At 27.0% G+C, this 14,988-nt stretch overlaps 1 protein-coding gene across 1 annotated transcript in view; it reads right to left on the bottom strand.

Annotated features, from left to right (window-relative positions):
• Positions 1-14,081, bottom strand: part of LOC100208227 (actin-related protein 2/3 complex subunit 2) — a 21,312-nt gene extending 7,231 nt beyond the window's left edge. The window contains exons 1-8 of the mRNA XM_065809761.1: positions 13,926-14,081; positions 7,054-7,088; positions 5,653-5,711; positions 4,804-4,857; positions 4,549-4,594; positions 4,127-4,177; positions 1,006-1,235; positions 205-331 (exon numbers count right to left, since the gene is read on the bottom strand). Coding sequence (XP_065665833.1) covers positions 205-331; positions 1,006-1,235; positions 4,127-4,177; positions 4,549-4,594; positions 4,804-4,857; positions 5,653-5,711; positions 7,054-7,088; positions 13,926-13,987 — 664 coding nt within the window. The 5' untranslated portion in view covers positions 13,988-14,081. The remainder of the gene's footprint in view (positions 1-204; positions 332-1,005; positions 1,236-4,126; positions 4,178-4,548; positions 4,595-4,803; positions 4,858-5,652; positions 5,712-7,053; positions 7,089-13,925) is intronic.
• Between the last annotated feature and the right edge of the window lie 907 nt (positions 14,082-14,988).

Genomic DNA, 14,988 nt, shown 5'->3' with positions numbered 1-14,988 from the left:
CAAGAAATTGGACACCAGTGTCTTATATAGATTAATATTATAGTTTAATATTGTTTTTTTTTATAACTTATGCTTGGGGAAAATGTTGTTGAAAGAAAATAATGACCATAAAGAAATTGGTAAGTGAAGTCTATGCATCACCAAGATGTACATACACACATAAGCACTCTATACAGTGTTAAACAAATAAATAGAAATATATACCAAATGTAATATATCCAATATTGTCTCCGCGTGCAGCATCTGTTCCTTCAAGTTCTCGTGGTGGTTCTTTATGGCTAAACAATACTTGTGGAGCTGTTTGACTGGCACGCCGACCTTCTTTAAACTCCTAAGAAAAGATAAATTCTTTAAGCTCCTATGAAAAAAAAAACTTTTTAAACTCCAAAGAAAATATATATTCTTTAAACTCCTTATTTATTTTTTATTTCTATTGTTGTTTAAATATTTTTTTAAATTTCATAAATAATAAGATAATACTTAATTCTCTCATAAATAAAATCACACGTTGCAATTAATAAATTTATCTTTAATACTATTTCATTATACTCTTTTTATACAAGATTACGTAAAATTTGAGTTAAAAAAGTAAAAATAAGAAAGGTTTCATGATGACAATGATAGCTTGATTAGATGTCTTTTTATTTTTGTAACTCACCTCCCCAAAGCCAAGAAGGCCACTATAGATGAGGAGGATACTTGTGGTTATAACTATCTCTCAACTCTATAACTCCAAAACACGAACCTTGACTAACACGGCCGCTGCGCGGAGAAAAAATAAGTTGAGCGTAGTACTACCAGGGACGTGGTGGAAATCGAACTCGGAACCTCTCGCTTATGAAGCGAGCGCTCTACCACTACACCACTACAGCATTATTAAATCTACTCTAATTAAATTATTACCTTAACTGACATATATGAATCTACCCTTATTTTTGACTAATAAATAATTAATTAAAGAACTAATAATAACAAAAAAATAAAAAATAAATATTCACTAAAAACCTGCATAAATACTTTTCCAATAATGACATCATCATCATCTTTAAAGACAGTACTGAATATAATAGTAACTCTGTCTGCTTTTGCCTCTACATACATTGTTTCATCTTCACGATAATGTATTACAGCAGTTTCCTTACTATCTTCTTCTTTTTCAAGAAAATTAAAATACCTTTCAAAAACAGAAGCAAAACAATTACGCTTTAATAAACCAATCTTTTTGATAAGAGGTTCTAAAAAAGAAAAAAATTTATGCATTTAGAAAAGCCATGGGATATATGATATGCAATATTAGAAAATAAAAATATGTATAAAAGTATAAAACACTGAAAATGTTTATTTGCCATTATTTATTTGCACAATGGTTTGCACATTCCTAGTGTTTTATTAACACCTACTGCACCATTTGACACCACTATATACATAGAATTACTAGAATATGAGAAAGACATATTTTAACCTAGAAAGTGAATAAAAGAGGACTTGAAAAGTTGCAATTGAACCAGAAATCACACTTGAGGGTGAAAATTCCTAAGCATTTTTTGCCATGCAAAAGCTATATAGATATAAAAATTTTGAGCACAAAAGAGCAATCACTAAAAGAATGTGACTCTACAGAATGACAACTTGATAATTAACTTCTCAGTTACAGAATAAAAAATGATAACTTTTTGAGCTACATAATATAATAATAACATTTTTATCATTGTTATCAATTAAGCATCGGCGTTACCGCACCGTCGGTAAAAATGAATAAATTTGCGCAGAAATGCGTAATTACCGCATTAATTTATAAATAATAATTTGCGTACAAATGCATAATACGCAAATTTACAGCTTTTATCACTTTTTACTGCTTTTTATCACAATTTATTGTTTTTTTTCTGGTTACCGAAAAACTAAACAAGGATTTTTTAAATTGCTTTGTGTATTTCTATTAGTAAATTTTACATTTACAGTTTAAACAAACAAGTTATTAATAAAAAATTAATCATCAGATATTTCATCATCTGTCTCTAATAAAATATTTGCAAGCTCAGATGCTCTCTACTTTTTTTTCTCATTCCCCTTCCAATTCGACTTCATTAAATTACTTAATTTTCCTTCTTTGCTTCTACTTTTTTTTTGCTGGAGTGTCATTGGAATAAACAAAGACACATTTTGACTTAGGTCTTTACCTTGAGTCCCTTCATACCCTTCTTGTTAAGCTAGAGTCCTTTGACTCTCTTGAGTATTTAACTGTAGCTGTTGTTGCTCTTTAGGTTCAGGACCAGTTTGGGTATCTGATAGAGTTGGAGAAGTCTTTTCAGGTGCACTTCTTTTTTTAGTTTCAGTTTGACTATGTGATTTTCCCTATTGGTGAGTTTTCTTAGTTGGTGGTGTGACATGTGGTAATTCATATGGCTCTTCTTCGCAAGTTTTTTCCTAATCGCTGAGGTTAGAAGGAACCCTTGCGTAATTTTCACTCACAAAAACTAACATGCTAGTATTTTCTGGTTTTACATTATGCCTGAAATCAGTAACTGTCCTACCTCCTACTGAAAACATTTGTTTCAGTAGTAGATAGAAGTTCATAAAAAATAAATACATAAACCACAAGAAAATTTTTTGATGGCGGCGGATATAAGGAACTGCTATATGAAAATTAAGAAACTGACATAATCAAGTTTTATATGGTAAGCTCAAATATTGATAAGTTTCAAATAAAAATATACTTTCTTTCAAAACTCTGTTTAATTATCTCTTTAATGTTACTGTAGAGTCTTATAAGATGTACATCATTCCCTGCTAAAAGCTTTGATTGCCGCCATCTTGAGAGGCCAATTTTGGCTTCAATTTTTTTCCCAACAAAATATAGAATATGCTATAAAGTTACATTTTGAGATCAGTGGTTTAAAATATACTAAATTATAGTAAGAGTAAAACACATACTTTAAGTGAGCTTTAACTCCACTGATGCTACCTTGAGGCAGCTTAATCACTTTTTTGCACTTATTACACTCAGCAAATCTGCCAGATTTGCAGAGTGCAATAAGTGCAAGAAAGTGCAAGAGCCAGAGAGTTATCCTCTTCTCTGTCAAGCTTAGTAAAATAATTCCAAAGAGACAGTTTCTTCAAGATGGTTTGATTTGGTAGTGGTTTTATACTAATCAGATCGCTTAAGTAAGAACATTGAGACTGTTAGTCTTTCTTGACTTTAGTCAAGCTTATAGAAGGCTAGTTTAATTTTTGGAGGTATTCATATAGAAGGCTAGTTTAATTTTAGGAGGTAATTGATTATTTAACAACTATCTGACTTGATAAAAACAAAGTAATTTTTTACGCTATTTTACCATAATAATTATCACTTTTACTATCTTTTACCACAAATTACCGGAATTTCCAATTTTTACGCATTTTTACTGTTTTTACGCATTTTACCGACTTCTGTAATAAAAAAAAGGCATAAAAATGCGCAATACACATTTTTACAGCATACGGTAAAAATGCAGATTACGCATTTTTACAGCAGTGCGGTAAAAATGCGTATTATGTGTTTTACCACATTTTTCCGAAATTTATTTACCGCTGGTGTGGTAACGTCGATGCTTATTATCAATGACACAAATTTTCAATATATAAAATTGTTGAAACCTCTAAATTTTATGTAATACGATTTAAATTTTTTAACATAAAAATATAAATTTTTTAAAGAAACAATTTTTTTTTCTCAAATTAATATTAATCCTGAAAAGTTCTATATATATTCTATAGTAATTGTTGATACTAATATCATAATTATTTACTTATCTATCACTTTAGAAGAGACTTTAGAAGTCAACAAAAAAAAGGTACTGGATCTTAAGAGACATGGCAAAGGTACTGGATCTTAATGAGACATTTCGAACCCTTTATTGTTCTTATCGTTATTCTTTATAAGTTCTTATTGATAAAAAAATCAAATAATCACTTATTAGTATTAAAAAGATCTCATTGCCCTGACAATAAAATAAATGAAAATTCATATTTGATATTAATTCACATATAATGTTTAGATATAACATTATCTAACATATATACATAATATAACATATATACATAATATAACATATATAAAACAATTTTTCTTCTTTTTATTTCCTACCTTTATCTTCTGGTAGTTTATCCAAATCAAGAAGCAATGTAACATCAAAGCCTAAAAAGTTATTCATATGCCACAATAAATTTATGTTGAAAAAAGTCAAAAATAATTTAAAAAAAGCAAAAATTGCTGCCCTAACCCAAAATCGTAGTTGATGTAACAGCACTTCCTTGGTGATTGTCCATAAATTATGTAACGCAAATTTTCACAATAAACAAAAGATCAAAAGTTTTCTTTGGCAGAGTCTTAATTTAAATAAAAAATCAAAAGAGCCCATTAAGTTCAATAAAAATCACCGAGTAAAAGAGCTTAATATCTCCTACTTCTGTTTTTTAAATATATTTGGCGTTGCGTAATTTATGGACGATCCCTTGAAAGAGAGAATAAAAACTTGCAAAACATTTTTAAACTCAAAAAATTTAAACCTGGTTCTGGTTGAGTGAGAAATTCACCATAAATTTGCTTGATTAACTAAAAATAGTGAAAAAGTTTTAAAATATTGTAACATTTTGAAATGAAAAAAAAGAGCAAAAAACCAAAATTATATTGTCTAGTGAACTTTTTTTTGATTAACAGAAAAATAAATTTTACAAATTTATTTGTAGTTATAATAAATTTTACAAATTTTTTCTTTATTTTAAAAAATTTCTTTAGATTCTGGAAAGTCTTAAAAAAGTTACTTCATCTGCTCCATGCTGTTGCAATTGTTTGTAAAATTTCAATGAAATACTGACCTAAAAATAATTTTAAAAAGATGCAAAGATTTTGATAAAAAAATAATTTTAATATAATTAAATATAAATACTTTTACATAAAGATATACAAATAAGTTACGTAAAAAAATATTTTAAAATTAATTAAATATTAAAAAAATTCATTTAAAGATTTTTATTTTAAAGTTAGTTTTTTTATATAAAGGTTTATTTGTCAGTTATTTTTAGTTTGAAGAAAATAAAATAGGCATAGTATTGATATTATATCAAATTTGTCACCATCAACATAACATCTCCATCAGATTTCTCCCCACCCTTGTTCTGTAACTGTCAAATAGTTGGCAGATCTAAACTATCTGCATTAATGCTTTTCTCCCCACTTCTAAATAAATAATCATTCTTCCCACTTCTGAATAAATAATCATAATTCAACTAAGATACTTTCATGTCATTATAAATGAAGCAATTTGTTAATAAAAAAAAGAACAACTGCTCATGATTCAAATACGCAGAAACGACGATTTTTTATCGCAACCATAGCATAACCAGTACTATAAAAATTTATTATTATGATAGCTATATTGTCGCTTTGGCAACTCAATTCTCATGCATTAATTGTTGTGAAAACTTAATTACAGCTTTACATAATTGCTAATAAACTTCTGTTCGAGTGGAAACTCTATTAAAAAACTCTACTTATAAAGATTGTCACCGGACTAACATCATTATAAAAATTATTCAAAACATAATATATAACAAAAAATATATGTCAAATTATATAACAAAAATCTGATATATGAAAACTTTTAACTTTACAATTATTTTTGATTTATCGCCATCTTTGTTTCCAACATGAAAAATACATCCATCAAAATCTAAAAAAAAAGAAGAAGCAAAAAACCACATTTATCTTTTATTTATAAAATAAAAAATGCTGTTAAAAGACATTGATTGACATTACAAGACATATTCACTATAATCAAATTAAAATAAAGAAATATAGAAAATATTGTTGTTGAAATAATTTTTTATTTTGCACCACATTTGTGTCTCCTAAAACAAAACAAAAACAAACAAACAAAAAAAAATCCTCAATTTCTAAGATATTTAGAACTTGGAGATTCTGATGGTGGTAGTGGTGGTGGGGAGATGCATACCCCCATCCCCTGGATCCGTCATTGATTTGTATGTTTGTGTTCTGTATAGACCTCTGGCGCAGTGCTGGTTCACTCGCAAGTCACTTTATATAAATATATATTTATGTTAATGTATGTGGACCCTCTGGCGCAGTGTTCATCCACTCGTAATTCACTATGTATATATGTATGTTTATTTAATAATTTTATTAACTTTGATCATTATTTTTTTAAATTTATTGAAAAGACAGTTGTTGTTGAAAGTTTTGCTTTGATAAAATCAATCATACAAATATTTTTTAAACATTTACATTTAAAGAATAAAAAATTCATCTTTATTTTTTTATAATTATTTATATAATTTTTAATAAAACCTACGTAACTTTGTATAACTTAAAAAATAAAATTTTCTTTTTATAACAATCAATGAAAGTAAACTGTCACTTAGTTTAAAAGTGCTATGCTACTATAAAAACATTTGATTACAAAATATTTTTTACAAATTTAATTGTTTTAGCGTGTCAAAATGTTTTGGACATACATGGAAACATATATAAATTTGAATGTTCTCAAAACATGTAAAAAGCTGTGGCCAAGATGTCACAACTAAATATAATTTGAGTGGTCAGGAAGAGAGTGCGATCACACCGCTTTCTGACCAAGACCGATACTATCTGAAGTATTGTTTTTTGAAATATAATATAAAATATTTTAAAACTGTAAAAATTTTTTGAAATATAATGCAAAATATAAAAATCGAAAATTTAATTTTGAACAAATCTGAAATTCATTGAAAGCTTTAATAATTCTATGAATAAGATAATGAAGTTTTTAATAATGATAATTAAAAAATATTCGTTAAAATGATGCAGAAAGAACAAGTTCTTTTGTAGATGATCAATGTCATATTTTTTATACAGAGCAATAAAAAAGTTTTTTACACCTGCAATTATTTTCAAAAATCGCAAGTGTTTATCAAATTCCTAAACTCAAAGACTAGCAAAATTAATAAATGACATCATTATAATAAATCATTGTCATAATAAATCATCATTATAAAATAAGATTATCATAAACTTACCAGCTACTTTGATGTCTATTGCTTCTGGTTTTGGACTGAATAAAAAATATTTTTATTATATTTATAGTTTTCCTGAAATTAATTTTATATAAAATTTGAAAAGTAAGAAAAAGAAAAAAAAAGAATCATCATATAAATAATAATGACAAAAATCTTACTAAAACTAACTAAAAACTAATTAAACTTCAGAGACAAATTATGCAAATAACAGTGATCATCTAGGTCGTATTTTAAAAATCCGGAATTCATTTCCCTCATATTTAACTTTAAACTATTGGCTTTCCCAACTTTTTTGAAACTTTTTTTTTTTTATAAGGGAAATGACTTAAAAAGTTTAAAAACATATATATTGCAAAAATATTAATTTAAACTTGTATTTATGGACTTTTTGGAAATCCGGAAAAACTAAAAGTTGAAAAAAATATCCAGAACTGTCGATATATACGGAAAAAGATTTCTGCTTAAATCTGAGTTTATGTCTCAAATCTTTTGTCTGATCGCATTTTTTTTGTTTGTTTGAGCTGTTCCCCAAAGCAACCCTAGAGCTGGAAATAGTTATTTAAAGATTACTGATCAATGTAAAATCATCAATTTCTTTTTTTTTTTAATTATCCATGTTTGTTTCTATTTCGGATCAGTAAAATGAAAAATATGAATAAACAGACAATGAAATTATTTTCTGGACAAAAAAAATTTAATTTTTGTAATTTTCAAATCATTTTCCTAACCGTAAACTTGTAATAAAGCCTAACAATCCACAAAAAACGCTGATTTCAGGTCTTTACTATTCATGGTTTGAATACAGGTTTAAACATCTGTTAGTTGCATTTCCTGCTGCAACTTAATTAGTTTTTCAAATTGATCAATCATGCCTCAAATTTATGCCTCTTGTTTTCATATATATCTTAAATGCCTGATGAGAAGTTTCCTAAGTATATATAATAGTGAAGTGTGTTGCCATTAACACACCCTTTTCCTTTGTTCCATTCTGGTATGTAGTCTTTTAAAACCTGAACCTAAAAAGCATAATCTTTGCTTACTATTTCATCAACACTTTTAATTTCAAACCAAACATTAGCATTTTTTCTTAGCAGGTGGTTCAGATACTGCTTTCGTATTAAATGAAAGAACTGTCTCTTATTTTTAGACTGCTTGCGTTTTATGACTTATATTATACTTTATATTTAACAAATTTTCATATTTGACACAAAAACTATTTCACTGTTTCGACATTTAATGATCTCAAAGTGTTGAGATCATTATAACAACATTTTACAAATCTAAAGTTTTTATTATAACCATTTTTTTTGTGTACAAAATTATTTGTTTTTCAAAATTATTTGCAAAGTTATTTTGCTTAAACTGTTTAATGTTCTCAAACAATGTTTTTTTAACTTATCAAAAGCTCACATTATATATTATTTGGACTTTAAAAGTAATACTAACATTTCTAGTTATTATTAAAACTCCATCAAATTTATTAACATTTAATTAACTTTTAAACTAAAGTTAAAAAAAAAACCTGTTATGCTCTCAAACTGTTTTTTTTTATCAATCAAATATAAAATTTTGCGCTTTTTTAATAAATCATAATGTAAACTAAAGATTGTTGTAGTGTTTCTTTACAACAAAATAATCAAAAATATTTAGTTGCTAACTTATTAATTTTAATTTTCTGTTTTTGAATTCATTTAAATTTTTTATTATTAAGTTTGTTATTTATAATTAATTAGTGTATCATACAATTCTAACAGATAAAATTTGATTGATCAGAATTGATATTGGGAGATATACGCATAACTTTTTTTCAAAATAAACAATCATTGATCATTATTTTTAGCACTGCAACCTAATCTTTTATGTATATATAAAAAATGGTACACTAATAAAGAAAGGTATACAACTGACAGCAGAGAAAGGAAATCTACATACATTGACTGATAGGTAATAATGAGATAAATGTACTTGAACGAAAACTGAACCAACAGGTTGGGTCAAAGTTTTGGTCAGGTTTAAGGTTATATTTAATATTTTTAAATTTTCATAATTCTTTAAAATCAAATTTTTTAATGGGATGAAACTTTATAAAACAAATATAAATACATTGTACTATGAAAATTAATTTTTAAAAATAAACCAATTATAAACTAAAAACATTAAGTCTAAAATTTTATTTTATTACAGAGTTAGTATAAATAAAAAAGCAATATTTATTACTTTTTTATTTATTTATTTTATTCGTTTATTACTTATTAGTAAGTTATTACTTATTATTTTATTACTGAGAATTTTTTTGAGAAATGTTTTATATTGATTTGGTTTACAGGGTAATTACTTTATTTCTCTATAAATGATATTTTGAAGATTTCTAAGATTTAACAGCTGAAAGTATTTATAACATCATAATACTTCAAGAATTTACTTTTGTTGATCAATTATTTTACTTACAAGTAACTTATTTAAATATTGTTTTCTATGCATTTATGTAATTATATGTTTCTATATGATAGCTGTTTAGATTAATATCTAATAATAACTAATAAATAATGCTTATTAATTAAAAAAGTATATTTAGAATGGCTGGAGCTTTGCTTGGAAAAGGTATTTCTTTGAAATTGAATAGCAAAGTGAGGAAATATTTTACCATTTCTTGTGAATATGCCTCAATTGCAACATGTAGTACATGCAAAATTAAGATTGGAAGAGGTAACAGGTAACAAAGAAAAAAACTTTTTTATACCACAAATACATTGTGTAACATTAATATAAAACATAAAGAAATAACAAAAAGTATTAAAGCTTAATAAAGAAAGCAAAAGGAAAACAGAAAACTAGCAAAATGTTTAAAAAAAATTTAGGTCAATCGAGGCAACTTGCTTGAGAATTTCTCAACAAACTTTGTTTTAAACACTTGATAAAAAATCCCTGCAACAATAATGATGACAAATAATGAATAATAAAATACTTTTCTTCAATCATCGTTATTCAACCAAAAGCCCCTGGCTTGGGCTTTTAGTTGAATAAAGATGAGAAATTGTGTTTTGATATAAATACATACCTTGGGCAGATAGCTAACTGCATCTTTTTTTTTTTTAATTATTTACCTCCACATGGATGAGAAGGCCACTACAGTTGAGGAGGCTAATTTTGTGATAACAACCGTGTCTCAACTTTATAACTCTGAAACAGGAACCTCGAGGAACAAGGGCACTGCACGGAGAAACAGTTTAGGCTCAGTACAACCAGAGATATGGTAGGGATTGAACTCAGAACTTCTTACTAATCTTCCTTACAACCTTAGATCTAAAGTGGCTCTATTTATAGACTAATCAACTTAATACTCCTGTCTGGACTGAAAGTCTTTTCTTTTCAATCACTAAGAGCAGACGACTAATCTTGAATCTGATCTCACTTCTTTTATAGATTGGAGCTTGCAATGGCTTTTAATTTTAACTCCAAAAAAACTCAGTTAATTACTGCAAACAACTATTGCAATACTGTCAACATTCTTATATTAATGAACAGCAACCCTCTTACTGAGTCCTCTTTTTTACATTCTTAGATGAATATTTACTTCTGACATTTCATGGAGACCATATATACATTCGATTGTTAACTTAGCATCTGCTAAGGTTGCTTCTCTTTATCGCGCTTGCCATTTTCTCTCTCCTGATTCTATTCTCTACCTTTACAAATCTCTTATTTGTCCCTGTATAGAATACTGTTACCATATTTGGGCTGGGTTTTTTAATGATGTTCTTTCTCTTTTAGACAAGGTCCTAAAATGCATTGTAAACATATTTTACTTTTCATTTTGACTACTGACTCTCTCTCTCTCTCTCTCTCTCTCTCTCTATATATATATATATATATATATATATATATATATATATATATATATATATATATATATATATATATATATATATATATATATATATATATATATATATATATAAAGAGAGAGAGGTCTTGGCAGGAATTGCAGGCAATCACTCATGCAAGTTAGTTTACAGGGGCAAAATAAAGCCAGTGCAAAGTATAATTAGAAAAAAAATTATTAATGTTTATTAGGTTAAGTCATACTTTACTTAAATAAAATACTTTACTTATAGTAAAAGAAAAAAACATTTAAATATTGTTTTACAAAATAGTACATCACTACACAATAATAAAAAATGCAAACAAAATTTTTATTCATTATCACATTTTTGTGAGTGAGAAAAAGGAGAAAAAATTTGTTTGTAAAATTTTTTAAAGTTTTAATTATTTTTATATAAACACGATAAGTTTAAATAATTAGAATTTTATAATACACCATATAAAAAACTAAAAAAACAATGAAGACAACAACAAAAAACTGTAAAAAAAAAACAAAACAACAACAATAAAGAACTATAGAGCTTATAAAAATATTTAATTTTTACAAAATTAGGTTCAGTGTCACTTGTATAGTTAAAAAACTAGTCATTGAAGTGACACCTTAATAAAATAATTAAATAAAGCATATAAATAATTTTGTTTTATTACTTTTAAGTGCTTACTCCATGGGAGAGATGTTTATTAATTTTGGAATTTTTCCCCACCTACTCTAAGCTTAGTAATCCCCTCCCCCTGTTTATTAATTTTACTTGATATTAACAAAAAAACATCTCATAACTAAAAAAAAAAAAATCAGAATATTTATATATATATATATATATATATATATATATATATATATATATATATATATATATATATATACACATATACATATACATATATATATATATATATATATATATATATATATATATATATATATATATATACACAAAATATATTTTGTTACGAAAAAAAATATTACTTTGTGCTGGCTTTATTTTGCTAGCATAAAGTGAATTACATGGGTGTAGAGGCAGGTGTGGGCTATAACTTGCCGAAGGCCTTTATATAATGTATGTATATATGTGTATAGATTGTTTTCTGATGGTAAACCCGCCTTACTTGATAAATTACTAAAACACAAAAATTTTATCAACCAATCATCTAGCATATCTAGCTCTGATATAAACAAAAACAGATAAGGAAAAAAAGCTAATCCAAAGATTGACATCCTTTCAATCTTTTGATTAGCAACAAAATATTGCAACAAATAATTTGTGGGCAAGAGCATGAAAAAAAATTATTTAAAAGATGACACCAGTCTAACTGGTGTCATCTTAATCATAACTGTTTATTTGATTGTAACAAATTTTCTCTAGAAGAAGTATTAAACTTCCTGTTACACACTTATAACTAATAAATAAAAAAGTAAACAAAAGTGTAGGAATTCAAAACAACTCTTCCTCTCCAAGAATAAACTCACAAAAGTATGATTATGCTAAAAATTCTAATGTGCTACTGTTTTTTCAAAATTCATACCTCATTTAAGTGCATTATGGATATCAAGGTTATCAAGTTGTTTGGTCAAATAAGTTGATAAACCACCAAAAAAAAAAAAAGAAGCAGTTATGACAAGGTTGTAAAAATATAAGAAAATATTGTTTCTCATAAACTTTACCTTGAAATTACAAAAGAAAGGAAAACAGGCAAGGTTATAAATTAAGTTAAACACAAGAAGACATAGAAAAAGCTGCAGAATAGAAAACCATAGACTTACCATGAGGAAAACTGCTACAACTTATGACTAAGGTAAAACTTGAAAATCAAGCTCTAAAAAAACATGATGGACAATCCAGATTTGATAGTACAATGGAAAGTTTATTTATCTTAAAAATTACTTATATGGCTAACTAGGTGGTACCATTTGACTATGGATTTAAAACTTCTAGTTAAATGTTATTGTAATAAAACGAAGATAGCTGATTTATAATTCATAAATAATATGCCAGGGGTAGTTTGAGTTTATTCTTTCATGAGGATGCATTGTTTAACAAAAAATGTCAAAAATAGTAGGGTTTTAAAATTTTTTTTAAATAGTAAAATAGGATTGTAGTCACTAAAGAAACCAATGGCAATTATTTTAATACATTGTTCTGTTTTAATAGGGAATCAAAACAGAATAATGTTTTAAACTTAGTATGGAAATTTTTTACATGAACTAAAAAAATTGAAATAAAAACTTCTACGCAAGATAAACTTCCTGTTATCTGTTTGATCTTTAACAGTATTTACCCCTTACAATGTTTTAATCTAGCCATAATCTAAAAAACAAAAACGTTATCTAGAGTATAAAGTCAACCTAAATCAGCTGCTCATTTTTATCTTATATTATAGATATGCTTATGCTTGTACTGCATAGTGTTGATCAAGCCTAGGACTTCCCCAAGAAGCTAAATAGTATAATGTTCTGTTTAAAAAACAAAGGTAGAAATTAGAGCAACAGTTTTTTTCCGTGATTCAAAAATGCTTATATACCTAGCCCCAATGAGAACATGCGCGGCCATTGGCGCACTAAAACAAGTAGTAGCACAGAGTTTTGCAGATTGCAAATAAAAAGAAGATTCATATAAAACATATAAAGTTGACTTTCTTGCTCCTTAAAAAAAAAGTATTTTGCTATGTCCTGTATACACCTAAAGCTGCTGATTTTCTTATAATTTATTTTAAAAAATGTAATGTTTATTATTTGTCCATAGCTGAAGAAATGAATTTGAGTTGGACAATTTTTATGACAATATAGATTGCAGCTGAAGAAACACATTTGAATTAGACCCTTTTTTTTCGATCAAGTAAAAAATTAGTAAAAAAACACTTATTTAAATTTTTTCATCAACTGGAAGTTTCTCCTTTTGTACGGTCATAATGAAGTATCCTGATTTTAACATGCTACATATAAGATTTTTATTTATAAATTTCTTTCTAATTCTTGCTAAACTAAAACTTACCTAGATAGTCTCGACCTTAATGCTTCTTCAACTATGTTGTTATTAATTTCTAAAAGAATCATCTTCAGTAACTCAGTGAGACAGAAATTAACAAGCGATAAGAATTTTTGTTATACTTTAAGTCGGGAGTCGATCTTTCTCGCTGTCTCAAAACCTATAACAACAATCAAGGCAAAAATCATTAGATGGCGCGCCCCACTCTTTACCTAAAAATCCTTAATATATGTAATCATGGAAGTAGAAAATAATTTTATACTGCCATAATAATATCATTAGACAATTGAAGGGGGGTGAGGGGATTCAAATTATCTAGTAAAGAGGGGGAGGGCAACTTTTAGGTTTTATGAAGACTTAAGTAATCTCCATACCTAATGGACCTCAAAAAGACGTCTTTTGAACGTTCAAAATGCGTCCAAAACGTTTAAAAGACGTTTGCAAGGCGTTTTTATTACGTCCTGTTCCTACTGGGTTGATAAATGTAAGACAAGTAAAAACAGCTTTGCATCTATCTCTATTCTTAACTATATATTTATGTGCAAGAAACGTCGTAAAGCGTTTCTATTTATCTCCAAAGTCATAATTAGAACCTAAAATCAGTGGGCTGAACTATAAAAAAATTCGACTTCTAGAATTCATTCCTAAATTGAACGTTCTTACAAACTTTATTAAATACAATGCTAACAAATCTGTGATAAAATTTTCTATTGCAAACAAAGCCACCTTATTTACATGACATTGCGCGTACGTATTTCAACTTTATTATTTTTTATGAAGCACTGTGTTGTTTGTGAGCCTTTGATATTAGATAAAAAATTCTCTTTACAATGAATTTAGGGCTAATTAACTACTGATCTCATTTATTATAGAACACACAATCAGTGGCGTATTCAGTCTATTTTGGTATTTGAGATAGCTGACTTACAAACGTGGAGCAAACTCTAAACATTTTTATTTCTACACTTATGTCAAATGAGGATGCTTTGAAAAAATTGCAATAATTGTAGTTTGGGAACAGAAAAAAACCAATATTTTGCCACCCTTGCCCAAACGTGAGAGCAACAAG

The sequence above is a fragment of the Hydra vulgaris genome, chromosome 11 (genome assembly GCF_038396675.1).
Source record: "Hydra vulgaris chromosome 11, alternate assembly HydraT2T_AEP".
Lineage (NCBI taxonomy): Eukaryota > Metazoa > Cnidaria > Hydrozoa > Anthoathecata > Hydridae > Hydra > Hydra vulgaris.
This window is presented reverse-complemented; position numbering and strand designations above follow the sequence as displayed.